This window comes from Ailuropoda melanoleuca, chromosome 16 (assembly GCF_002007445.2).
Source record: "Ailuropoda melanoleuca isolate Jingjing chromosome 16, ASM200744v2, whole genome shotgun sequence".
NCBI lineage: Eukaryota > Metazoa > Chordata > Mammalia > Carnivora > Ursidae > Ailuropoda > Ailuropoda melanoleuca.
In genome coordinates this window covers 41,088,385-41,115,777 of record NC_048233.1, presented here as the reverse complement: position 1 = coordinate 41,115,777, position 27,393 = coordinate 41,088,385, and the positions used below count along the sequence as shown (strand labels likewise).

Here is a 27,393-nt window from a genome sequence, read left to right as displayed (position 1 = left end):
ATGTGTGTGCGAGAGAGAGATGAGCTATTTCTTCTCTATTGAAGGCACTACCTAGAAACTAAGAAAAAGTGAATCAGAAGAAATTTGCTTCGCTAAGGGTTCTCTGTGTTACGAAGGAACATGGGATAAGATCATATCCCTCTCCCCAAGATTTACTGGCTGTAAGATCATAATGGTAATGTTTTATATTTTTTAACACTTTACAATTGAAAACATTTTTATATACATGCTTTACTTCAATTAAAAATAATAACAATTATTATTTTACTGAGCCTAGGTGGTTCAGTCGTTAAGCATCCGACTCTTGATCTCAGCTCAGGTCTTGATGTCAGGTTGTGAGTTCAAGCCCTGCGCATGGAGCCTACTTTAAAAGTAATAATAACAATAGTAGTAACAGTTACATAGTGTTTGCTGTGTGCCAGGCCCAGTTCTAAGTGCCTTACATAAATGTTACCAATTTAATCCTTACAATAACCCATGAGGTGGGTACTACCATTTAGCCCCATTTTACAGATAAGAAAACTGAGGCTTGGGGCGATTACCCAAGGGGAAGCAGTACCCAACCTGGGTCTTCTGCCTTTAAGCCCCAAGCTCTTTCTGTGTCAAAATGAAGGTCATTGAGGCCACAGAGGGAATGGGAGGGAAGCTGGACTGCCACATTAGGAAGGGTAAGTGTGGATACGGTTCTCCAGAACTTACTGCTACTTCTTTGAAATAATTTTTAAGTGGTCCTAGGACTGTAAATGGGGGCAAAAAAATCGAAATAGGATCTGTGTTTTGACGGAGAAGGTAGGAAATATGAGGAGAGCAAGTGATATGACCTGATTTCTTAGTTTGTATTTTTGGCTCATAGTCATGGACACCCCCCCGGTTATATACCATATTATACCAGGCACTGGGGTATGTTAATAAGTAGATGTGTCTTCTTGGAGCTCACAGGCTAGTAAGGGAATATTCCTACTTTTTATTTTTCACATTTAGTTTGCCCCCTCCCTTCACCCTGCCTGGGATGAATCATGTTTGGGCACAAGGGAAAGGGAACAGGAGGAGAAACTAAATATAAATGTGTCCTTATTAAACTAGTGTTTACTGTTTGTCTATATATGTCTAAGATTATACATGATAGTTTGGAAAGGGGGAATTAAAGTTGTTCACTACTTTCCTATCTTTTTCTCCTTCCCTTTTTTCTGGCCCTTGTGAATGCCTACCTGGTCTGTCAACAGCTTACCAAGCTATTTATCTCTGCTCATGGATGGGGGTGGGGGGGTGCTGGAGGAGAACTGAGTTTCCATTTTACAATGTGTCCTGATCCTTGGGGGGCAAAATAGGTCCCTTACAATTCCAGAGAGGAAGTTTGGTGTTGTGTTAGGAGGATAGGGGTCTGGGACAGGTGGACACTGCATTGAATTTTGAATCTGCTGTTGACTTTCCTATGCCCTTGGGCAAGTCACCTGACCTTTCTCTACCTCCATTTCCCTGTCGATAAAACTGGGGATCATAATAAGACCACCATGCTAAGCATTTCACTTACATGATCTCATATCACCATTATAACAACCCGATAAGGTTTTCCCATTTAATCACCATTTTATTTATTTTTTCTTAAAGATTTTATTTTTTTATTTGAAAAAGAGAGAGCATGAGCCGGGGCGGGAGGGGGGCAGAGGGAGAGAGAGAAGCAGATTCCCCACTGAGCGTGGAGTGGGGGATCCCAGGGCCCTGAGACCATGACCTGAGCTGAACTCAGGGACTTAACTACTTAACCGCCTGAGCCACCCAGCCACCCCTAATTTCCTCATCTTTAAAATGCTGATTAGGGGCGCCTGGGTGGCTCAGTAGGCTAAGCGTCTGCCTCCGGCTCACGTCATGATCCCAGGGTCCTTGGATCGAGCCCCACGTTGGGCTCCACTCTGTAGGGAGTCTGCTTCTCCCTCTCCTTCTGCCCTTCCTCTCCTCCCCCCACTCATGCTTGCTCTCTCCATGTTCTCTCTCTCTCTCTCAAATAAATAAATAAAATATTTTTTTTGAAAAAAAATTTTTTAAAGATCTTATTTGTCAAAGAGTGAGAGAGAGAGCACCAGCATGGGGAGAGGCAGGCAGAGGGAGCAGCAAACTCCCCGCTGAGCAGGCAGCTGGATGCGGGGCTCCATCCGAGGACCCTGGGATCATGACCTGAGCCAAAGGCAGATGCTTAACCGACTGAGCCACCCAGGAGTCCCTAAATAAATAAAATCTTAAAAAAAAAGGGGGGGGGCGCCTGGGTGGCACAGCGGTTAAGCATCTGCCTTTGGCTCAGGGCGTGATCCCAGCATTATGGGATCGAGCCCCACATCAGGCTCCTCTGCTNTTCCCTCTCTCGCTGGCTGTCTCTATCTCTGTCAAATAAATAAATAAAATCTTTAAAAAAAAAAAAAAAGATGAGGAAATTAAGTTTCAGAGAGATTAAGTCAGTTGCCCAAGATCTCACAGCTATTTCATGGCCAAACTGGGATTTGAGTGTAGGTTTCCCTCCAAAGCCTATACCCTTACCTCTCTTTAATCCTCAACTTTCTATCTATAAAAATGGGAGCAATAATAGCTAATTGTTCTTAGCATTTTATACAGTAATTCCGAGGTAAGGTTTCCTATTATGTATCCCTCAGAAAACAGAGAAGTGACCTGCCCCCTGTGGAAAGTCACACAGTTGGTCAAGTTTCAGTGTGTGTTTGCACTATGGTCTGGGGGCGCTGGTGTCAGAATTGAGTAATAATAGTTAATATACATTGACCCCTTATGCGATTTACTGTAATGCTAGCCCTGTTTCAAATATGATAACTGAGGCATAGAGAGGTTAGGTCCTTGTCCAAGGTCTCACAGCTAAGAAATCTTAACACTGAGAGATGACTCTAGCTTCTTAACTGCTGCCACTAAACTGAAATGACATCATGTATGTAAATTTTTATAACAGCTGCCATTTTCTGAGCCTTTACTATATGCCGGGCATTGATCTAAACTTTTTACATGCATTAATTTTTTTTTTTAATTTTACAGAGGGAGATAGCGGGAGAGGGAACACAAGCAAGGGGAGTGGGAGAGGGAGAAGCAGGCTTCCTGCTGAGCAGGGAGCCTGATGCGGGGCTTGATCCCAGGACCCTGGGATCATGACCTGAGCCAAAGGCAGACGCTTAACGACTGAGCCACCCAGGAGCCCCTACATGCATTAATTTATTCAACCCTCGCTATAACCCTAGGAAGTCGATGCTAGTGCTCTCATTTTTTCAGATGAAGAAACTGAGGCACGAAAGTTAAATCATTTGTCCTGAGGCCTACAGCTAATAAATACCAAAGCTGAGATGATGAACTTGCCAGTCTGTCTCCAGAGGGTGCTTACAATAATACTGTGTGTAAAAGACGTGGGTCCCCATAAACTAGAAATGATTATTACTCTTCAGTATGGGTAGGGAGGGAAATCTGTGTTGTGGGACCAGAAATGGGGAAGGATGGGGGGACATGCAGAAAATCCATCAGGCAAGAATGACTTAGAGGTAGCAGCCTCTCTGGAGTCTGGCAATTTAAGAAAAGGGCTGATAATACTTGTGTGCAGGGATGTGGTGTCCTTCGCACCAGGTACTAAAGCGTGTGGACCAGCGTGGTGGTGTTAAGTGGGGGAGTTCTGGGCCTATTGGAAGGGAGAGCCAGTGGGATTCGGTGAAGGAGCAAATGTGAATAATAAGAGAGAAGGCAAGGATGATGGCAAGGTTTTTGGCCCGAGCATCTATGGAAGGATGAAGCTGCCCGTGGGCTGAGATGGGGAAGGCTGCATGCGGGTGGGACAGGTTTGGGGGCGTCTGGGCGGCACAGTCAGTTAAGCGTCTGACTCTTGATCTCAACTCAGGTCTTGATCTCAGGGTCGTGAGTTCATGCCCTGTGTTGGGTTCCACATTGGGTGTGGAGCCTACTTAAAAAAAAAAGAGAGAGAGAAATCAGGAGTTTGGTTTTGAACATGTTGAGGGCGAGATGATACGAACAATCAGTAGGCGTTTGGATATCTGAGGCTGCCATTCACAGATAAGGTCCCCGCGGGAGATTGAGATTTGGTCCTTGTGTGACTGAGTGAGCCCATCTAGGGAAGACGTAAAGCGTTGATGGCACCGTCCAGCTCAGCCCCAGTTACCAATCTGTGCCAGTCTCCTGCGTCCCGTCATTGTGTTCTTTTTGATTGGCAGCTCTGAAAGAGGTAAGTGCGCACACAATTTAAATATCAAAGTAGCTTAGAGCTGGACGGACTGATGCCCACAAAAGCTAGCCTGAGAGAATTAAGACAAATTTTTGAAAGGTGATTTCCTAGAATAAATGTGGCTTGCTTGCTTGCTTTTTTTTTTTTTTAAGATTTTATTTATTTGAGAGATAGAGTGAGCGAGAGAGAGAGCCTATGGGGGGGGCGGGGCAGGTGTTGGGAGAGGGAGAAGCAGGCTTCCTGCTGAGCAAGGGGCACAATGTGGGGCTCCATCCCAGGACCCTGGGATCATGACCTGAGCTAAAGGCAGATGCTTAACCAACTGAGCCACCCAGGCGCCCCAATGTGGCTTTCTTTCAATTGATTACAGGTAAAGCTGATTTCAGCTTAAGCAGCCACTTCTTAGAGTCCACTGACTTCACAAAGAGGACCTGCCATCTCCAAAACGGACTGTATTTTACACCTTGAAAACCTCGACCACATGAAGTGTGAAGGGAGGGATGAACACCACAGAAATGAGGGGCACCTGGGTGGCTCAGATGGTTAAGCTATCCATGATCTCCAGAGTCCTGGGATCGAGCCCCACGTCGGGCTCCCAGCTCTGCAGGGAGCCTGCTTCTCCCTCTGCCTCTGCCGCTCCCCCTGCTTGTGCTCTCTCTGTCTCTCCCTCTCTGACAAAAAAATAAATTAAAAAATCTTAAAAAAAAAAAAAGCCCCACAGGAATGAGTCTGAGTTAAAAGTCTGCATCCCGGGGCGCCTGGGTGTCACAGCGGTTAAGCGTCTGCTTTCGGCTCAGGGCGTGATCCCGGCGTTATGGGATCGAGCCCCACATCAGGCTCCTCTGCTATGAGCCTGCTTCTTCCTCTCCCACTCCCCCTGCTTGTGTTCCCTCTCTCGCTGGCTGTCTCTCTCTCTCTCTCAAATAAACAAATAAAATCTAAAAAAAAAAAAAAAGTCTGCCTCTCATACGAGAATTTCCATTTTCCTCCACATGGCAAAAGATTCTTCATACATAAAATTTCATGTTGGAGCCACATGCCACCCAGGAACAAGGGGGAAAGGACCGCCCCAAGCTGCCGTAGGTGTCCCTTCTGTGGATCTCTAGTGCAAACCGTACTGTGGTTCTCTTTGTTTCCTTGACTCCCATGTCAGACTGAGGGCTTCTTGAAAAGCCAGGGAAGATTTTCTCCCCCGTTGTACCCCCAATGCTCAGCATGTAGTAGCCACTGAAATATTTGTTGAATAAATGAAGGATGAAACACTTCAGGGTTTTTCCTATTAGGATCTCAGGCTATTCTAGGGGGTTCGGATGTGTTTGAGATTACTTTTTTTTTTTTGTAAAGATTTTATTTATTTATTTGTCAGAGAGAGAGAGTGCATAAGCAGGGGGAGCAGCAGGCAGAGGGAGAAGCAGGCTCTCCGCTGAGAGGCCTGAGGCGGGGCTCGATCTCAGAACCCTGGGGTCATGACCTGCGCTGAAGGCAGATGCTTAACTGATTGAGCCACCCAGGCACTCCTGTTTGAGATATCCTAATGCTCCTCTGGGTGCCTTGGAAGGTTGCCCTAAGCAAGCCCAAAGCAGTTGCCAAAGGAGAATGAACATAGAACCAGGCCCCCTAACTCAGTCCCCTCCGCTGGAACTCCTGGGTGGTCCCAGGCCTCCGATTTTTGGATGGTGGGCAAATGCCTCAGCACCTGCAGTTCATTCTCCCCCACGAGGTTACCTGCGTTTTTAGATGTCAGCCCAGGAAAGCGAGGGGTAAATGAACTCTCTGGGAACCAGCTGAGATGCTTTGCCAGGTTTGAGTCAGGTGTTTGTCCCTCATCTCCCTGGAGAAAGAAGACCAAGGAGGAGGCTCTGGGTGGGCTCCAGCTCCCGTCCCAGCTTTCCCTAGAGCAGCTCCACTGAGCAACCCGTATGGTGTGGGCTTCTGCTGCCAGGGCAATCACAGGGGCCCCTTCTCTTAAAACAGACTGCGGATCATCTCTCCTCACTGGCTGTCAGGCTGTGGACACGGCATGGCCTTGTGAGCTCAAAGGAGGCCGTTCACCCCAGTCATTGGGGAACTGGTCACAAAGTGAACTGAAAACGGCTGGCTCGCCAGTGACACCAAGCCACAGCCTTACCCTTGAAACTCTTTTTTTTTTTTTCTGGACAGAAAGCAGGAGAGAGCGTGAAAGAGCGCAAGCAGGGGGACGGGCAGGGGGAGAAACAGACTGAGCGGGGAGCCTGACCTGGGGCTCGATCCCAGGACCCCAGGATCATGACCTGAGCCGAAGGCAACGGCTTAACCGACTGAGCCAGCCAGGCACCCCCAGCTTTAGGCTTGAAAAATGTGGAAAGTTCCTGACAAGGGGCTGGGACCAGGTGCAGGAGAATGCCTGCACGGATACTGAGTTAGGAGACACACAGGACAGAGCTCAGAGTCAAAACACTGAGTGTCTACAGGTCGGAGAGGTGTTTCTGTCGCGTGCGTATCTCTGATAGGAGCCATCTAAAGCCAAGACGAAGAGAGACAAGTAAGTTCTGGGGTCTGAGAGGAGGGAGGCATTTGCCTCTGTTCTGCCTGTGTTTCTGGTGGGCAGAAGCCTGGTTGGTGGGTCAGAGTGCGCCTGTGTGTGGCCAGAGACCTGAGCCAGGACTGCCTTTTCCCTCGATACAAAGGACTAAAGATCGAGGACCCAGGTCCACATAAGCTCATAGAATTTCGAGCGTGGAAGGGATGTTAGAATTACCTGAGCCTCTCTACTGCTTGAATCCCCCGAATAACACAGTCACAAAGGGGACACTTGCTTAACCACTCCCTGTGAGTGGCCCTGACTGGCCCCAGGGAACCAGTGGCCGCAAGACTAGGAGTAGGCTTTAAGCCCTTTTTGAGCAGATGGTCCTTGCCCCACAGTGACTGGCTACTGAGGCTTCCTGCCGAAAGGCCTTTGGAATTGGAAAATTCTTCCCCTGTGAAATGTATGTATCAAGCTATAATGGACCCAAATTTACTTTGCACACCTTTCCACTCTGTTTTGTCTCTGCCTTTTATTTGAACTTGCAGAATACTTGCTAATTAACTTCTATACGTAACAAATTTCATGGCTCATCCTGGTTCCCATCCAGAAGTGGTGGTAAATTGCCAAGTTCTTGGCAAAACTCATAGAAGGCTCCCATGTACAAAATCTGGAGGAGGACATCACCCAAGAATGAGGCCAGAGTCCCAGTGAGGGTGGAAGACGCCTACTAGCTCTTCCAGCAAATTCCTCTGCCCTTCCTGCACTCCCTTGTCCTACCTGAAAAGGGAAGCCTTATTTACTCATTTTTTCAAATTGCTAGGTGTCTCGAATTCCTTGCCCTTCCTTTCATCTCTACTGTAGGTGATTAGGGAAAGAAAGGGTGAGAAGGAACCTCGTGGCTCTCCTTGCCTCCTTGGCCAGGGAACATTCTGTCAAAGAGTGAAGACCCTAAAATCTCTGAGGTGAGCCAACAATTGCACTCTTAGGTATATACACCAAAGAATTGAAAACAAGGGTTCAGACAAAAACTTGTACAGAAAAATTTACTGAAGCACTATGCACATAGCCAGAAGGGAGAAACAATCCAAACCATCCACTGATGAATGGATAAGCAAAGTGTGGTGTATCCATACAATGGATTTTTTTTTTTTTGAGACATGAGAGTTTAATTGCCTACTAGACCATCCAGATGGAAATATGTGGTAAATGAATGGAAACCAGTGTCACAAAATTAGGAGAGAGGCAGGCATTTTTAGACCAGTTTGGGTTTAGACATTCACCAGGTTGGACTTTTTTTTTTTTTAACATTTAAAATAAAACTTTTTTTTTTTTAAATATTTTATTTATTTAGTTGACAGAGATAGACAGCCAGTGAGAGAGGGAACACAAGCAGGGGGAGTGGGAGAGGAAGAAACAGGCTCATAGCAGAGGAGCCTGATGTGGGGCTCGAACCCATAACGCCGGGATCACGCCCTGAGCCGAAGGCAGACGCTTAACCGCTGTGCCACCCAGGCGCCCCTAAAATAAAACTTTTTACTACAATAAACAGAACAATATGTTAAAACTGACTTTCAGAATTGTCCAAATTATTTTTTTTAAAGATTTTATTTATTTATTTGACAGAGATAGAGACGGCCAGCGAGAGAGGGAACACAAGCAGGGGGAGTGGGAGAGGAAGAAGCAGGCTCATAGCGGAGGAAGCCTGATGTGGGGCTCGATCCCATAACTCCGGGATCACGCCCTGAGCGGAAGGCAGACGCTTAACCGCTGTGCCACCCAGGCGCCCCTGTCCAAATTATTTTTTACTCATGATTAAACTTTTTCGTATTTCTTTAAATATCACATTTTCTTTGGCAAATTTACTCAAAATACTCAATTTTCGGTTTATAATTTAGTTTATCTAACAGAATGCCCTACATTGATGTTCAGCAGGGTACCTTCCTCTAAGCCCTAATGGTTTATATCTTCCCTTTAAAATGTATAAGTATCTTTAAAAGGTGTATAAATATCTTTAATTATGTTATCATTTTCAAGGAAATCCTAGGGGGAAAAACTGTGAATTAGACACCTGCAAGTTTTTCTTCATTTCTGCTGTAGAATAGCAGTGGGCCTTCTAACCCATCGTGGCCTAGCAACTGAGCAAGGCTGAGCCGACTGCCCCTCGTAAAGCAACAGCTGATCACAGCTTTTCCACTTCTTTTCGAGCAACACCATCACTGACACAAGGCATTCTTTGGTCTATACCTGATGCTAGTTTTGGTCCCCGAAGAAGGTCTTCCTTTTCCTGAACCTGCTTCCTCCAGTTTTGCTTGGTCTTCCTTTCATCCTTGTTTGGGAATCCTCATTTCACGAAATCATTTTGGAGGCCACTGCATGACGCAGGATCAAGTGCATAGATTCACGTGCATAAATATTCTTGAAGGTATTTTACGGAATATGTGCTTTCTTCACATTCACGATCTATGTGTTTAAAATGTTCTTAAAATTCCAAAGTTTCCTTCTGGCAAAGACACTGGTTTCTTTGAAAAGGTCTGATAGTCTTCATTCTCGACTCTAGGACATGCTGTAACGGGGATTAAGTGAAGATCTTGTTTTCCTTAATCATTGTTTCAGTGTTGCCCTTACAGATTTTTCTCCGGAACTGCTTGTGTGGGGAGGTGGTGGGTCAGCACGGGCCTCCGGGAGTGCTTGGTATAGTCGCAGCTGGGTCTCATGTGCTTTCCATCTCGGAAATGAAATCTCGGTTTGCCTCTCCCTGAGCTGGTGCAGGGAGTGCCAAAAACCCACCCAATATTATCCATTATAACATCGCTATAAAAAGGATTAAAGTCTCGATACAGGCTACAACGTGGATAAAACATTTTGCTAAGTAAAAGAAGGCAGGCACAAAGGCCATTGATTGTATGATTCCATTTATATGAAATATGGAGAATAGACAAATCCATAGAGAAAAAAGCAGTTTAGTGGTTGCCAGAGGCTGGGGGTGGCAGAGAAAGGGAGTAACAGCTAATGGGTGTGGGGTTTCCTTTGGGGGTGATGAAAATGTTCTGGAACTGAATCGTGGTGATGGTCGTACCACATTGTAAATCTATTAAATTCCACTGAGTTTGACACTTTAAAATGGTTACAGTGGTGAAGTTTATCTCAATCCGTAAAATAACAACAAAAAGGAAGACCGATCAACCAACCCAGGGTTGAAGGAGGAGGAAGGGAAAGATCAGGAATCTGGAACATTTCTCTGAGTTTAGTTTCCTCATCTGTACCTGGTGGTAATAATGCCCCCATCCCCCACTGGCTTGAGTAAGGAGCAGGAATAAAGTGTTACAGAAACACTTAGCACCGAGGCACTCAGTGTCAATGTTAATTGCCTTCTTTTCTATGTAAGTATCTAAACCTATTTGTCTCCTTTTATACCTTTATTTCTTATGACCCTATGGGTCGTGGCTCCAGCCTGCCGATCTGTTCTTCAGGAGGGCTCCTCCCACTGACTCTCCCTGCCTTGAGCCAGATGCATCTGGAAAGTTGTCCTGGTGTGAAAGGCCAGTAGGCTCGTTAGGCCACTGCCACAGAATCACTTAAGAGCTGATTTTGTGGGACTCACCTACTGAATCAGACTCTCTGGGGATGCTTGCTTCAGGGGAATCTGGTGTCTGTATTTTTCATAAATGCTCCAGGTGATGGTCGTGCATGTTCAAGTTGGGGACTGCCGGTTTCATTTATTCCTGTCTTTACCATCTCCTCCAGGAAGTCTGCTCGGACTCCTCCCCTGAGAAGCCCTCTGATTAGCCAGAGGGCTCCTTCCCTGTGTCTGAGGTTCTCAGTGTCTGGGCCAAAGTCAGCTTGGGTTCGGCTGGGTCTGCTCTCTCCCTGCAGACCCGGGGACTCCCAGGGACAGATGCCTGGCCGTCTCTTTCCTCTTGTCACCCTGGTTCCTCCTGAGTGTAGGCTCTCCAGGGATGCTGTAGGAAGACACTTCAGTTTTAAAGCCTCTAGAATCCTGCTTACTTCTACCGATATTTGGGAGAACTTAGATTCTCTCTCTTCCTACCATTCTACTCCTGACTTTTCGAGATGATGTAGAAATTGTATTACTGTGTCACATCAGCCTTTGCTTTTCCTGTCCCATGTCATCCCACAGATGTGCTAGGTTTGGGCCAGCCCCCACCCCACCCTGACAAGTGACCATGGATCCTGGAGCCGGGCCAGAGTCATCTCTGACTGTCAATGAGCAGGTATATGCTGGGGCAGGAAGAGGTGGGGGGAGTGAGTGTCATGGACCCCGGGGTATGGCTGGGAGGGAAGACTCCACAGAGCCTGTCGGTATCTGTTTCTTACCAAAATTCTTGATCACTTCACCCATCCAGATGTAGTTACCAGCTAGGACTTCTTAGGGGCTGAGTTGGGGGATTTAAGCTGTGACTTCATTATTTTTTTTTAAGATTTTATTTATTTATTACAGACAGAGAGTGTGAGAGAGAGCGTGAGCTGGGGGGGAGGGGCAGAGGGAGAACCAGGCCCCCGCTGAGCAGGGAGCCCTGGTGCAGGACTCGATCCCAGGACCTCGGGATCATGACCTGAGCCGAAGACTGACACTTAACTGACTGAGCCACCCAGGTGCCCCTAAGCTGTGACTTTAAAAAGTGAAATAAACAAATGTATGTGGGGCACCTGGCTGGCTTGGTTGTGACTCTTGATTTTGGGGTCCTGAGTTCAAGCCCCACGTTGAGGTAGAGTTTACTTTAAAAAAACAAGTTAAATAAAAATTTAAAAATATATACACAAATATGCGTATGTTTACATGAGGAAAGATTTGGACATCATGTAATTTACTGTTTTTTCTTATATACATTTTATCATTTTTTGTAATGAACATATTTATTACATCACTTTTTAAAAGGGAAAAAAAAAGACTAACATCTCTTAAAATGTAATTGGACTGAAGTCCCTCATAGGTCAAGTTTGCATCAGAAAGGGAACTGCTTTTGGAAGTTTATTTCACTCATACTTCCCTGATGGGTTACACTGTCACTTTTTCCAGCAATCTCTGGCTGGATTCAATTTTCAGCCTTCAGGACTGTGTTGTGGGAGTGCCTTCGGGTACAGGCCAAGTGCAGGGGAGGCCTGACAGAGCTTTTGAATATACAGAGTGTTCCTGACTCTTGAGTGGCCCAATTCAGAGCCCGTCAGTGCTGGAGGTAAAGAGCCAAGGCGTGTTGGCTGTTGGGGCAGGAGAAGAAGACTGGGTGTCCCAAGGAGGCCCGGGGGCTGCCTGCACCACTGGGATGTGGAAGCTTCCCTCGAGGTTGGGCATGCCCGCAGATGGCACGACTGGACCTGCAGGCAGGCCCACGGGGTCCAAAGCTCCAGTCCAGGGAGGTGGGGCATGAAGCTGCATCTCCAGGATTCCTGACCCTCATTTCAGGAAGTTAGCTCGCAGGGAAATCTTGGCCTTTACCCCAGGGTTTTGGAAATAAAGGAATCATGAGCTTAAACAGTTACTCAACATTGTGGAGCATTCATTTTCCACCCCCTTCTATCTTTGAGGGAACTTCTATAAGGTTTCCAAAGAAGGGAAGAGGGATTTGCTTCTTGGCCCAGCTTAAGCTGTGGGTACTGTGTGAGGGGCCTTCATCACCACACTGCGATATCCTAGCAGCTAAGAGGACACCCTTGCAAGGCTGTGGGATAGGCCACTCGCCACTCCCTGAGCTGAGTCCACGAAGGGGGGCAAATAGAAATAGCCCCAAGTGGTTTGGTTCTGTGGGGCTTTTTCCAGCACGTGTCAAGCCCTCCCCTGTCACCAGGCCCCCAGTTCCTTTTAGAAGCTCCTTTCCTGGGGCGCCTGGGTGGCACAGTGGTTGGGCGTCTGCCTTGGGCTCAGGGCGTGATCCCAGCGTTGTGGGATCGGGCCCCACATCAGGCTCCTCCGCTATGAGCCTGCTTCTTCCTCTCCCACTCCCCCTGCTTGTGTTCCCTCTCTCGCTGGCTGTCTCTCTATCTCTGTCAAATACATAAATAAAATCTTAAAAAAAAAAAAAAAAGAAGTTCCTTTCCTGGAATCAGGGAGCTGCAGCCTGCCCCAGGCTGTGAAATTGCCACAGAGCACGCAGCCCTCAGGCAGGAGGTCCGAGTCTTGAAGTGCCCTCTCCGCTGTCCCCCAGCAAACCCAGAGCTGTGCTCCCCAGGAGCTCGACCGGCCACTCCGCACCAGCGAAGTCCCCTGTGCTGTGTTTGCAGGTCATCGTGATGTCAGGCCACGAGACCATCCGCGTGCTGGAAGTTGGAGTGGATGCCCAGATCTCTGCCGAGGAGGAGGGCAAAGGGCTGGAGGGTGTGGCTGCCGAGCGATCCCAGAGCAGAGGCCCTGGCGAAGCTAGTGAACCTGCTGGCGAAGCCGGGCCAGACAACCCGGACTCCTCTGCTGAGGCAACTGGTATGAGGCCATCGCTCCCATCTGGCATTGCTCCACCCGAGTCTCTTTCTCAGGCTCCTTGGAGAGCCAGCATGAGTCCCTGGGCCCTGGGTGGCCTTAGGGTCTTGTTGTCTTCCTGTCCACTGGACAGCCTCTGACCACAGCTCTCCTTCCGCTCAGCTTCCAGGGCTGTCCTGCCCTCCTTGTCCCGGGAACTCTAGATCTGGTTTCAGTCACTTCCACACCTGAACTGAGACGGTCAGGCCGAGGTGGGCGGGGAGAGGCAAGGCTCCATTGAAGGGATTGAAGTCACCTGAGAGAGGGAGCGCTCCCCGTCTAGGCCAGACCCTCAGGCCCAATGCAGAAAGGACTAGATCTTTGGGATCCTGACAGCCCTTCCAACTCAGTACCTTCAGTGGTGCGTCTGGGAGGTCCCAGCAGCTGGGGGTAGGAGGGCATGTTACCCGCCCTGGACTGAGGGTGCGAGTGAGGTAGGACCTTACAGAATCTCAGCTCCTTACTCCCAGCTGGGCTGCTGAGTCAAGCCTGGTGGCCTTATTTGTGTTGTCCTCTAAAGACAACTTCAGGGCGAGAGTTCAATTCTCCTGTATGGGGAATGGAGAGACGCGATTCACCCACGCGGTCTCTCCTAATTACCCTGCAGTGTAGCTGCGACACAACCAGGGCCGTTCTAGAGGCTGGGACTGGTGCCAGGCATGGCTCTCTCGCCGTGGGGCACCCTTTCCTGGACTTTCGTCACTCATGCCTTCCAGCTTTTGCTGGAAACCTGGGGCCTCCTTAGTCAGTCCCCCCAGAACTCCACGTTTTGTCTCCCCTAGGCTTCTGCTTATCTTCCCTTCCCTAGGTTGGAGATCTGGGCTGAGACGGGGGTGGGCCAAGAGGCGGAGCCAAGAAGAGAGCAAGTGAGAACAGGCTTTCGGGGAAACAGCAGCTCCGGAATAAGAGAACTGCAAGGCCTCGCATCCCTTGCTATACCCGCAAATCAGTGTGCAGATTCATTTGGGACCCTGGTAACCCTGGGTTATTTTTTCTCCTTTTGAATAAAGGAATGGCAAGAACATGACCGTTTTCTCCTAGCCTAGAAATGCTCCAATCTGTGCTGAGGCCAGGGTGGGCGTCACCTGCCACCGTGGGGCAGTGCCCTGGAGACCAGGCAGCCAAGACAAGGATGTTCATCTGGCCCCCCTTCTGATTCCTTTCCATGGTGGGGATGGGGCCCCTTTTCAGAAAATTTGGGAGGTATCCCAGGCTTATCCACAGTGTCCTGATTTCCCTATTCACTTTTTTTTTTTTTTTTTTAAGAGAGGGCGGTCAGGGAGGGGCAGAGGGAGAGAGAGAATCTTAAGCAGGCTCATGCTCAGCACGGAGCCCGATGTGGGGCTGGATCTCAGGACCCTGAGATGGTGACCTGGGCTGAAGTCAAGAGTCGGACACTTAACCGACTGAGCCACCCAGGCGCCCCATCCCTTTTTACTCTTAATCTGTCTTCCATATCTCATTTCTTCTGGTGCCTTCATTCTGTTCTTGTCCAAACCTGCTCTCAGAAACGGACCCTAAATCAACTATTTACACCTTAGCGTGAGTGTTCACGGCAGTGTGCATCTTCTTCCAGAGGTTTGTATATTTAAGCCTTTCACGAAAGTCCTGTTCTCTGAAAAGGAAGTTTTAGTGGTCACCAAGAAGGTGAGGGAGGCATTTTGACCGTACCTCGAAGAAGTTGCCAGCTTAGACTGTGGCCTTGCAGTCTTTCTAGTTACGTAATATTAAGAAGAGTTTCCTCTTCAAACAAAACTAAGTAATGGGAAACCTTTTCAGGATGAAAAAGATCGAGTGATTTAGATCACTCTAAATTACTACCCGGGCCTTGTCGCAAGGATGTGTTTATATGGTCGTGGCCACCAAGGGTAGACCGTAATAGAACACTTAACCACCATATTATTCATAGGCCCATTTCCTTTATTGTTATAGATTCACACACCTGATTCTGGGTTTGGCTATGGCCAAACTGTCTGGTTTTTCATTGTCATAACCGGTACTGCTCTGAGTGCCTTTGTACTGGTCCTTTGAAAAATTTGTTTTTTCCTTTGAGGTATAGTCAACTCGAATTCCTTTTGAACAGAAATCCGTTGTGTACATAGGAGAGAGTCATCACATGGAAAAATACAAGATCTATCAATGAGAGGACATGTAATTGGCTATAAGGTACCACAGGCCTATTAAGCCAGAAAAATAAATAAACAGTGATAAAACCTAAGTTGGGTGGCCCTGTGGAGAAATAGGAACATTACTGAAAGTGCTGTGAATTGGTTCAGTCTTTCTGAAAGAAGTCTCACAGGAAGTGACAAAAGCCCTAAATGTATGCAAACCCTTGGACCCTGGGCCCCACTTTGGAAATAAATCCTAAGAAAATGAACATGTCCTTTCTTTAGACGGTAAGCTTTTCTCATTCATGTCCATGACGTTCCCATGTTCCTACTTTCCTTTTTTTAAATTTCATAAAATTTTGTCAAGCAAAATATTTTTTAAATTTTCATAGGTTCAGAGTGTCCTTATGTTCTCTGATTTTTTTCAGGAGTTAGAACTGTATTTCCCCTCCACAGTGGAGATAAACCTGCCATTTTGTTTTCTGTTTGAATTTTAGAAGGCTTTAGTTGTTGCCTGTTTGTCTCTTTAATTCCTTAAGCAGTTGGATTTTTTGTCATTATATACTGTGAACATTACAGGCCTGAGTTAGGTTGCTGCCTTTCCAGATTAAAACGGGGGCTGGGAACGCAGGGTTGGAAGGCTATCTAACTCAGTGGCTCCCACTCTGGCTGCGAGCTGTATGACAAGTGAGCTTAAAAGAAAGAAGGGAGAGAGGAGAGGTTGCTGGCCCCCACTCCCAGGCATTCCGATTCAGGAAGCCTAGATGAGGGCCTGGAAATCCATGCCCAGCCAGGCTTAAGAGGCCACCAATCTGGTCTAACCTCCATCACCCCATCCGTAGTCTCACCATGTATTAAATAATACCCCCTCTCCTCATTGTTGTGTGGCTTTGAAGAGGTTTCCTGGGGGTCCCCAGGACCTGACTAAACCAAGGGAGCAAGGGGAAGCGATAACTTGGGTGAAAAGCTCCGGTTTATAGGACGTTCCTTTAGAAGCTCGGTGAAGCTTGTCTTCCAGACTTCAGAGCTCAGGGACTGGCAGAGAAACGCTGCCCAGCCTGGAGTGCCCCTGGGTTCCGGAGTCCAGTTTTCAGGGACTGTCACTTCAAGGGCTTCACCCTACGGGAATCCTTGTGGCCTTCCCCAAGCCAGCACCTGCATCCAAAAAGAACCCCGCCGGTGGCGTGAACCATGATTCTGTCACCTGATGAGCCAAGGGAAGTTGCTCCCATCCATCCTAGCTCCTTCCCTCCCTGACACGCATTCCCTTCAGGCCCTTCTACTGATTATGTGATAGGCCACTGTGTCCTGCGGAGCCAGGAAATGAGAGCGAGCTGTGCATACCTGCTGTTCTCTTCAACTAGAGGTGGGAAGAGGGTAACCTGCCTATCTGGCACAGGGCTCCCCCGCCTCCCGTTCTCACAACTGGCGGCACTGGGGAAGCAGTCTCTGCGGGGCCAGGGAAGGCCAGTGATTGGCCTTGGGTTATGCAGAAACACAGTGTGAGGCTGGGAGCTGCCACTTCAGGCGACAGCAAGATGCTGTCTTCCTCCACTCACGCCAGGCTCACTCCTTGTCCTTTCTCTCCATGCCACGTGAAGTGAAGTCTCTCCCGGGGATCCCTCCGAGCCCTGCCCCTGCTCTTGCCACCTTCAGCCAAGCCCCGAGCCAGCCTCAGGCATCGCAGACCCTGACGCCACTGGCTGTTCAAGCTGCCCCCCAGGTAAGGGCCACCCGGGGAGCTGAACAGAGGGTCCCGGGCAGGAGCAAAGCATGGGACAGCCAATGTGGGGTGGCCGTGGGATCTGGGAATTTCACGGGCAGAACAGGGAAGGGGCTGTGGCATGGAGGAGGGAATCCCCTACTAGGCACCCCCTGGCCTCTCCCCTACCCCAGATCAGGCCCACTGGGAAAATTAGATACGTGTTTGCCAAGTCATATCTGTGGGTCCAGGGAGGACTGTAGGGAGGGATAGCATTAACTCTTTGGTGCCACAGGCGTCTTCGTTTATCTCATGACTAAAGGAGTGAAAGCCCTTGTTAGCCCCTCCAGTGGGGATGCCTGGAAGTTAATGGATTGTTCAGAGTCCTCATTTCGAGCCAGGGGGCAGCCCCAGCGCAGTGAGAAGCTTCCTCCTAGATACCTGAGCCTTGCTGAGCTCCCTGTGGCCTTTCGCTCCAGGCACAGATTTGCCAGGCATCCAGCAGGGGTTTCCTCTATCAGAGCTTCCCAGAGGCCTGTGTCGGCCCTCAGCCAGTTGGTTCCACCAGTGCCCGCCCCTGCTTCCTGGCCACAAAGCACCGGTCCTGTGGGCAAGGGCCGAGGAAAGGCCTAGGAGGTGACAGACCGTGCCTGTGCCTCCTTTGCTGTCCTGTGAGCAGGGCCAGACCCTGTCTCTGATGGGGGCAACTTCTCTGAAGGCAGGATCGTGGCTCCAGGCACCCCCTCAGGGTTGGGCCTCCGGCTAGGGCTTGTCTCTTCCCCACCCTCACGCGGCCTCTCCCCCCACCGCCCTCAGAATGCTTTGTTTGTGCTCAGCTGGGTCCAAGAGACCCGGTGTTTGCGCTGTGGATGTTGATTTTTTATTTTTTCTTTTCTTTTTGAAATCTTGTTTGCTTTTGCAGGTCTTGACTCAGGAAAACTTAGCCACAGTTCTGACAGGAGTTATGGTTCCAGCAGGGGCAGTTACTCAACCTCTTCTTATCCCCATCAGTATTGCAGGTCAAGTGGCTGGTCAGCAGGGGCTGGCCGTGTGGACAATTCCTACAGCAACCGTGGCCGCCCTCCCCGGACTGACAGCTGCTTCTCCCACGGGGGGGATTTTCAAGCCACCTTTAGCCGGTCTGCAAGGTAACGGCAGCTCTTCCCCAGGACTGCACCAGGCCCCCCACCACCCTATACTACTCTCCCTGCACGCGCGCTTGCCATGTTGGACTCAGAACCCTTGGCCCACCGGGGCCACAGCCCTGGAGTCTGGATTCGGTGTCCCAGGCACCCAGCCAAAGAGCTGCAGCACCACCTTGGACTCTAGGCCGTGACACCATGCCGGCCCAGCAGGTCTCTCCTACTTCCGCCAACTGAGACTGCCCCCTCCCCCCATGCCAGAACGCACCCCATGACCAGCCTCCTGAGAAGGACTGCAAGAAGATTCGACTTCTGGTTTTGAACCTCCGCATCTCCAGGCCCAAGGGAGGGGGGATGAGAGATGTTGTCTTGTGCTGCCCCTGCAAGGATCAAGGGAATCACAGCCGCCTGTCCCCTCTGCCCCGCTCTCCCAACCCCCTCTCATGCTTGTGCCACATCCCTTGGGATTGGAGCCGCTCTGGGGCCGGGGCTAGGCGTTTGAGCACCCCTGTCTCTGCCTTGCTCCGTAGCAGCTGCCGTGCTGAACGCCGCTCTCCCGACACCCGTACAAGCCGTCCCACCGGTACAGGCCGCCTCCTCGCCCACCCAGTCCCGGCCAGCAGCCCAGCCCCAGACGCTGTTCCAGACCCAGCCGCTGCTGCAGACCACGCCTGCCGTTCTCCCGCAGCCCACTGCTGCCGCCGCTACTGCCCCCACCCCCAAGCCGGATACCCCCCCACAGATCACCGTCCAGCCTGCGGGCTTCGCGCTGAGCCCAGGAATTGTAAGCTGACCAGGGATGGACCGAATCTTGGGCCAAGGGTGGAAACTGGCCCTTCCCACAGGGGAGGAAGGAGGTGGAGGACCAACCCCCTGAATACGGCTCTTTTCCAACACATCAGCAGAGATGGCTCCCTCTGAGGCCTTCTCCTTGTATCTGCCAGCCCGTCCGTCCCAGACAAGAGCAGACAAGCTCCGCCAAGAGGGCCGGGCAAATTCTCCAGAACCTGAACCACTGGACCGGCCTTGGAGGGTGGGAGGATGTCTGGGGATTGCACATTTGGGAGCCGTAGCTAAGGCGGAACGAGAGGCTCCCGGCCCCACGCCAGCGTCTGGCCAGTGTGGCTCCTGGCTTGGCAGGGGAGCTGTTCGATGTGACTAGAATCACATCGGCTCCTCCAGTCTGGACTTTCTGTCCTCCCAGGCCTGGCCTGAGAGATGAGCCAGAGTTACCCTTCCATGGCAGCGGCCCCACCCCTCCCTGCCAGCCCCCTGTAGCCCGTGGCCCTGGATACTCTTCAGCTGGTGGACACGGGCCTGCAGGCCACATTCACATCTGCCCAGCGCCTGTATCTCTCCCCGCCCCCCCAGCCCTCAGCCTTCTCCTCTCTGCCTTGGGCTCTTTCTTGCCCCTTGGCCTCTGAGCAAGGCTCTTTCTCCACCCACAGATCAGTGCTGCTTCCCTCGGGGGACAGACCCAGATCCTAGGCTCTCTCACTACCACTCCGGTCATTGCCAACGCCATTCCCAGCATGCCGGGGATCGGCAGTCAGATCCTCACCAACGCTCAGGGACAGGCAAGTGGTCAAAGGCAGGGCCGAGGGGCGGGGGCTGTGGAGAAGCTGCCTGGGGGGGCCACGACTTGGGCGAAGTGTCAAAGAAACTCAAACAGGGTGTCTGGACGCTGTCCCTGTGCCTCGTGCGGCCGCTCTGCGCTGGTGCCGGGCCCAGGCAGGGGCATAGCCCCCACCCCGCCCTCTAGGCGTTCCCTCTAGTTGGGGGCTTTCATCGGTGGAGCACCCACTTTGCGGCCCAGCTCTGTGTGAGGTGGTTTCTCACACATCAGCTCACCTATAGCCTATTAGGTGGAGATTTTCATTCCCCTTTCACAGGGGAGAAGGCTGAGTTTCGGAGAAATGAAGCCACCCGCTAAAATGTGGCAGGGCAGGGACTCGCATCCAGGGCTGTGTGAATCACTGTGCAGACCCGCTCCCGCCCCCCCACCACTCTGGAGATCGAATAAAGGATGAACCCTTTTCTTTACTGATGACGAAACTGAGGTGCAGAAGGGTGAAATGATTTAAGTCCCTTCCCCTGCCAGCGTGGGGGTTTGGGTCAAGGGCAGGACTGGACACTGGCCTCACACCCGCGGGGCCCTGTGTTGTTTCCTCCCAGGTTATTGGAGCACTTCCGTGGGTAGTGAACTCGGCCAGCGTGGCAGCCCCAGCACCAGCCCAGGGCCTGCAGGTCCAGGCTGTGACACCCCAGCTGTTGCTGAACGCCCAGGGCCAGGTGATTGCGACCCTGGCTAGCAGCCCCCTGCCTCCTCCTGTGGCTGTCCGGAAGGCAAGCACGCCTGAGTCCCCTGCTAAGAGTGAGGTACCTGGGCTGGGGTGGGGCAAGGGCAGGGGTGGGGAGGTGGGCGGCCGTCAGGGCTGTCTGGCATGGGCTGCCTCTCTCAAGACTGCAGGGCAGGACAAGATTATCTTCTGAAGTCCCTGGGAAACAGAGCACCTCTCCAAAGTGAGGGGAAATCCCAGGGTAGAAGGCTCAAGAGAGTCCCCACATACTCCCCCCTAAGGAAGGAGCACTCCCCCACCCCTACCCCCACACACCCAAAACGCGCGGACATGCCCTCAGAGGCCAGTGTCAGGCTGAGAAGGCCAGAGAGGTGGTCAAAGTAAACTGCGTCTCGATCAGCTCCGGGGTGAACAGACCACCAGAAGAGCCCCAGGAGGTCATTTGGCACCCCCTCCCACCTCACCCCTTCACTCTGCACTGTGGCTTTGATTATTCCTTTATTTATTCATTCCAGGAGCAGTTTTTGGGTACCTACTATATTCCGGGGCTGAAGATCTAGAGATGAGTAAGACGTCCTTCCTAGTCTTAGGTAGCCCAGCACTGGAGACAGTTGCAAGCCAGCGTGACAAAGACTATGACAGGGACCTGATAAGATGCCGTGGGGACCCAGAGAAGGGAGCTGCTGACAGACTGGGGAGTTCAGCAAGGCTGCATAGAGAAGGGACGGTGAAGTAATCTACAGGGATGAGTTGGGTGAGAGAGTGGGCCTCCCTTTACCTAATGCAGGAATGATAATGTGCCAGACAGAGGAGCGGTTCCCAAACTCAAGTGTGTGTCAGGACCGCCCAGAGGGCTTGTTGGAATGCAGATTCCCAGCACACACACACATCCCGCCACACCCCCAGAGTTTCTTTCTTTCTTTTTTTTTTTAAAGATTTTATTTATTTATTTGACAGAGATAGAGACAGCCAGCGAGAGAGGGAACACAAGCAGGGGGAGTGGGAGAGGAAGAAGCAGGCTCACAGTAGAGGAGCCCGACATGGGGCTGGATCCCAGAACGCCGGGATCACGCCCTGAGCCAAAGGCAGATGCTTAACCGCCGTGCCACCCAGGCGCCCCACACCCCCAGAGTTTCTTATTCCGTAGGGCTGGAGTGGAGCCCAAGAGTTTGCATTTCTAGCAAGTTCTCAGGTGATGTTGAGGCCATGGCTCTCAAATGCAGTGTGCTGCTTCCAAGCTTTGTGAATAATGCTTTAGCCTATCTGTAACATGGAGATGATCAGAGTACCAACTTCAGAAGGTTATGAATGTTAACGGATATGTTACACATAAGACAGTTAACATTCTGGTACACAGGAAACACTGGGAAAATGGTGCTTTTATTTTATCACTGTTATTATGTAGCGGGGAGTCATGGAAGGGTTTTTAGCAGGGAAGTGGCTAGATGTGTATTAAAAAGAAATTGCCCCGAGGGGTGCCTGGGTGGCTCAGTCAGTTAAGCATCTGACTCTTGGTTCCAGCTCAGGTCTTGATCTCAGGGTTGTGAGTTCAAGCCCCACACTGGGGTCTACTCTAGGGATGGAACCTACTTAAAAAACACAAGCAAACATTAGGTCTTACCCAGGTGGGGCTAAGAATTGAACTGCGGCAAGACTTGAGTCCTTGTCCCCTGTGAGGAAGCAGCTGAAACAGTTCTAGCAAGAAACAAGGAGACCTGACCAAAGGCTAATAAGGTTCTGGAGTTGAAGAGGGAATAGACTTAAAAGCTATCAAGAGGTAGAATCCAGGGAATAGGACCCATCCTAGAGAAATCTGCACTTTTCAGGAAGCTTTAAAAAAAAAAAAATCATACTGGGGCACCTGGCTGGCTCGGTCAGTAGGGCATGGGACTCTTTTTTTTTTTTTTTTAATATTTTTTTATTATTATGTTAGTCACCATACAGTACATCCCTGGTTTCTGATGTAAAGTTCGATGATTCATTAGTTGCGTATAAACACCCAGTGCACCATGCAATACGTGCCCTCCTTACTACCCATCACCGGCCTATCCCAATCCCCCACCCCCCTCTCCTCCGAGTAGAGCATGTGACTCTTGATCTTGGGGTCATGAGTTCTAGCCCCATGTTGGGGGTAGAGTTTACTCAAAAAAATCATACAAAAAATACTAATTTCACATATTTATAGTTTCTCTTGATGATAAATGTGCCACATGACTTTTATAACAATCCCAATATTATGTGTAATGGAAAAAAGTAAAAATCCTTTCCAGTTCCACCTCCAGAGATGACTTCTGTTGACAACTCGCTTTATATGCCTCCAGATTTTTTTCCTGGAAACTCATATGTATTTTTAATAGGAATTATTCTCCAAAAACTGTTTTCACTTTACCTTTTTTTCCACTTAGCACTGTGACCCAGAGCTCTTTGCTTGTCAGTAATTGGAAGATTTACTCTACTCTTTTTAATAGCTGCACAGAATCTCACTGTAGGGAAGTCCCAGGAATCACTTGCCAGTTCCCTATCAATGGATATTTTGGACCTGGGAGGCCCTAGAATCAGGTTTTGGTTTCTGCTATGAGGGAAAGGATTTGAGAGCAGTTATCTCCAGGGTGGACACTTGTTGGGGCTTTGACCAAGTGTACTGAGCCCTTCTGAGCCTCTGACCTGCCTGCGTCACAGGTGCCTGTGAGGCTCCAACTTGGTCATGATTGTTGGGTGAGCACTAATAAGTAGCTTCTAGTCTTGCTTTGTGTTGGCGCATAGGTAGGAGTGTGCCAGGTAAGTGAGGATTTCATGCCCATCTTGCCTTGCCTCTGGTCCTTGCAGGGACGGCAGCCCCCTGAGCCAGGCAGGTGGGCGGTAGGGACTCATTGGCTCTCTTCTCATAGGTGCAGCCCATCCAGCCCACGCCAGCCGTGCCCCAGCCTGCGGTGGTCATCGCCAGCCCAGCCCCAGCGGCCAAGCCGTCTGCCTCTGCTCCCATTCCAATCACCTGCTCTGAGACCCCTACTGTCAGCCAGTTGGTATCCAGTAAGTGGCTCCTGGAGAAGGTTGTAGAGAAGAGGACAGGAGTCATTAATTCAAATACCTCGCGACTTTAGATGCTGCTGTCCTTAATAAACTTTCTAGAGTCCAAAGGGGAAGGGCAAAGGCCTGACACCTGGGATTGGTTTTCTTATTCTCATTCCTGCTAAGCTGGATTCTAGGCATGATGATAGTGGGTGCTGCGTCCTTGAGAAACCAACCCATTGGCTGTCTCTCCTTTGGTCTCTCACCCAGTATTTGAGGAATGTGGATGGCTATGGTGTGCTTGGGGCTAGGAGCAGGGAGAATGGGGGAGGGTCGGCCATTAGAGTCCAGGCTCCTTTCCCACAAGTCTTTGTGTTTTGGGAATAGGGGTGAGGAGGGTAATAAGGTGGGTACATGGGCCTTTTGTCAAATGTCCTCATCCCTCACTACTTTACCAGGCCAGGCCAATAAGCTAGATAAGCAATGATATCCTCTGTCTTACACACTTACCTCTGGTCCCTTCCTCTGGCCTAGAGCCACATACCCCAAGTCTGGATGAGGACGGAATCAACTTGGAGGAGATCCGGGAGTTCGCCAAGAACTTTAAGATCCGACGGCTGTCGCTGGGCCTCACGCAGACTCAGGTGGGTCAGGCTCTGACTGCCACGGAAGGCCCAGCCTATAGCCAGTCAGCTATCTGCCGGTGAGTAAGGCCTGCTCGGGCACCTCATGTTGCTAGGCACTCATCGGGACCTAGGTGCATGGCTCCTTTCCATATTCTCCTTTGCTCCTGCCTCCTTCCAGATCAGGAAGGCTGTTTTAAGGGTCGACATGAACACCTAGAGTAGCCAAAGACTGATCCCATCCGTCTGAGGGCCCTCTGAAGTTTATCCTCCAATCCTGAGCATTTCTGTGGTCTTTTGGTGGGGAGAACCCAAGACCCTAATCCATTCAGGAACCCTACAGGGAAAGAAGTACAGCCTATGAGGTTGGTCACAAAAGCGGAACCTTCCGTACTGACTGGGCTCTCAACCGCTCCCCCGGCCCCCGTAATGCTCCATCTCCCACTCCTCCAAGCATGACTACAAAGGGATGACGCTGAGTTTTCTGTGTGCAGTGTTCAAACTGGTGCTGGTGCCGGCATCAAAGGAGGGCAGAGGGTGTCAAACAAGAAGGAGCGCGTGGCTCAGGGATGGCCGAAAGATGTCTGCGCGCTCCCCGGGTTAGACCAGCGTGACTGCTACAGCAGGCGCCCGGTCGCATCTGGGCTTGGCCAGAAAGAGTTGCTGACTTAGTGACACTGCCGTGAGGCTGAATTGGAGAGGTGGCACTCGTGATGTCCATGTGCCATCTCTGAAGGCCTCTCTAGACAGCTCCTCAGAGGACCTCACTCATTGGGGTGTGAACGTTCTGGAAGAGTTATTCATACAGCAGTTGCGCCGTTAACCTTGCACTACTGAACTGAGGCCATGGGAGTGGTCTCCCTGGTATGACCTGGGATACAGGACAGTCTGAGGAGTCTGGGCTTGGCTGGGCCAGGGTGGTCTTGGTGGGGGCGGTGAGGGGTACATTTAGTCTAGTGTCACCACTCCTGAGAGGAGCGGCCCCTTGAGGAGAGTACTCACAGCCCAGTGCAGGGAATAAGACATTCTCCCTGTCCCTTCCCCGGCCGGCCTCGGGTCACCCACAGGTTCGAGAAGCTGGACATCACGCCCAAGAGTGCCCAGAAGCTGAAGCCAGTGCTGGAAAAGTGGCTGAATGAAGCCGAACTCCGGAACCAGGAAGGGCAGCAGAACCTGATGGAGTTTGTGGGAGGTGAGCCCTCCAAGAAACGCAAACGCCGCACCTCCTTCACCCCCCAGGCCATAGAGGCTCTGAATGCCTACTTCGAGAAGAACCCACTGCCCACAGGCCAGGAGATCACCGAGATTGCTAAGGAGCTCAACTATGACCGGGAGGTCGTGCGGGTCTGGTTCTGCAATCGGCGCCAGACCCTCAAGAACACCAGCAAGCTGAATGTCTTTCAGATCCCCTAGGGCTCTGCCCCCAGCCCTGCGTTCCAGCACTTTGTACTTTTCCCTCGGCACTGGCTGCAGCCACTGCCGTGACAGCACCTGTTGTTCTGCCGCGTGCAGCTGTGCTCGTCCTGGGTCGTGAGACTCCACTGTGTGCATGTGTGTCCACTGCCTCCCTCCTCTCCTCCGCGCGTCTCTCACAGCATGGGGAGGGCAGAGGGACCCACCGGAGAGCTCCAGGCTCAGGCCGGTCACGCCAAGGGACCCCTCCCTTAAGTGGTGTCACTTAAAGAAGCACTTTGCTAATGTGGTTTTCGAAGGGTGAATTCTGGTTGGGAACCAGACACGCCCCGTCCTTGGGGAAGGGCTGCAGCAGCCCCCAAAGGACCCCTGGCCATTAGCTCTTGTTTTTGATGGCATTCTCTCTCCACCCTCTCTTCCCCTTTGCTCCTGTGTGTAAGTGCGACAGATATAGCAGCTTGCCCCGTGAACCCGCAGCCTCACCTCCCACCCTTTGCCTGCAGGCACACTATCCCCCCCAAAGGACCCAAGAGGCACAGGTGTGAAAAGTGTGGCGAACTGCTCAGAAGGTCAGGCTCAGTGTCTGCCTTGCCTTCAAGGTCAGAAGGTTCCCACAGCCCTGGGGCCAGAACACGTGATCTCCTTTCCCACTTCTTCCTGATTCCTTTTGGGGGGAATTGCACTAAAGCAGAATCTTTTTCACTTTAATCCATGTTGGAAGGAAGCAGCTTTGAACTCTAGCTGTCCTGGAGTTGACCTGGGTCTACAGCAGGGTGGAAACTTAATAAATAAACCCACCCTCCCAGACTTTCATCCGACCTCTGCCCTTCGCCATCTCCCCCACTAACAGGGAGGGCTAAAGAATGGGCAGCCTGGAAAATCCCATTGCCCAAGCTCGCAGCAGCCTGGAGAAAAATGAGGGAAGGAACGCTGACTCTGTCTTTCTCTGGGCCTCCTACTCACCCCCCACCCAGTACCGGGCCTTCTCAGAGGGGGCAAATGAAACACGAAACCAGAGCAAGGCCCTAGGGAAAAGGCCAACATCCAGAAAGAACTGATGGCAGCCCAGGAAGGTCTCTTGCAGAAGGTGACTTAACTCTAATTTTCTTTGAGACTTAGAGCCTTGGATACTGGAGGAGAAATCTTACTTTGTCTAAAGTCGGAGACCACATGTTTGTGCAAACAGGCCCTGTCCCCCCAGCCCCTGTGCTCCTCTGAATCAAGAAGACCCCCAAGGCAGGATGGGTGTCACCTGTAGAGAGGCTAGCTATGGCACGTTGAGGGCTGGCATCTCGTCTGAGCTGCGAAGTGAGTTTGCAGCCTCACGGTGGCTGGACAGCCTCTGGAACTCAGTATTGTTTCTCTGGGAGGTCAGGAGAGCACTAAGAGGAGGGCTTAGATGAACCCAGACTTGCTGTGTAGACCATCCCCTAAAGGGGCACAAGTCACAGAGCTGGGTCCGTAGCAGCTGCCCTCCACCACACCTCACACGATACAGCCTGTGAAGTGGCTGTGAGGCGAGGGCACATCCCCACCCACTGTCACTGGTGGCAGAGCCATCACCTAGTCTGGCGTTCTCTGGCTTGCTGTCGTTTCCTGCCTACACCTGGTCCCTGGCAGGCCCTCCCTTGCCGCAGTGGCCGCCCTCTTGGTAGCCCTGCCAGTGAGAGGACAAGTGTGTGTCAAATTGCCACACACACACACACACACACACACACACACACCCCTACCTGCCCCACTGCCTTCAGACCAACCAGACCTTCACGAGTGTGGTGAGAATGAGGAAGCAGGCGGGCACCTTGCCTGCCCCAGGCTCCCAGGAGAGAGAATGTCTTGGGGGGGGCGAGGGGGAGGCTTCACACTCAAGGTTAAGGTTACCACCCTGTCTGCATGGGGCGAGGAGCT

General features: G+C 50.9%; 1 protein-coding gene across 4 annotated transcripts; it reads left to right on the top strand.

Moving 5' to 3' along the window:
* On the top strand, nucleotides 1-27,215 carry POU6F1 (POU class 6 homeobox 1). 4 transcript variants are annotated; one of them, XM_011227877.3, is made up of 11 exons: nucleotides 1-175; nucleotides 10,861-10,954; nucleotides 12,960-13,155; nucleotides 16,901-17,022; nucleotides 17,924-18,149; nucleotides 18,674-18,927; nucleotides 19,592-19,720; nucleotides 20,319-20,522; nucleotides 23,332-23,473; nucleotides 23,987-24,155; nucleotides 25,143-27,215. In XM_011227877.3, the coding sequence occupies exons 2-11, from the start codon at nucleotides 10,907-10,909 to the stop codon at nucleotides 25,486-25,488; spliced, it is 1,836 nt and encodes a 611-aa protein (XP_011226179.2). In that variant the 5' UTR covers nucleotides 1-175; nucleotides 10,861-10,906; the 3' UTR covers nucleotides 25,489-27,215. The 4 variants fall into 4 exon arrangements, with proteins under 4 accessions (XP_011226179.2, XP_034501298.1, XP_034501299.1 ...); XM_034645407.1 differs by lacking the exon at nucleotides 1-175 and having other exon boundaries at nucleotides 9,749-10,954; nucleotides 16,906-17,022; XM_034645408.1 differs by lacking the exon at nucleotides 1-175 and having other exon boundaries at nucleotides 9,750-10,954; nucleotides 23,987-24,096; nucleotides 25,143-25,352.
* Nucleotides 27,216-27,393: the final 178 nt, after the last annotated feature.

Bases quoted from the DNA above. Each gene is read 5' to 3' on its own strand.
- POU6F1 (XM_011227877.3), top strand. From the start codon at position 10,907: ATGGATCCTGGAGCCGGGCCAGAGTCATCTCTGACTGTCAATGAGCAG. The intron at 18,150-18,673 runs GTAACGGCAGCT...CTTGCTCCGTAG, and splicing joins ACCTTTAGCCGGTCTGCAAG to CAGCTGCCGTGCTGAACGCC. The intron at 18,928-19,591 runs GTAAGCTGACCA...CTCCACCCACAG, and splicing joins TCGCGCTGAGCCCAGGAATT to ATCAGTGCTGCTTCCCTCGG.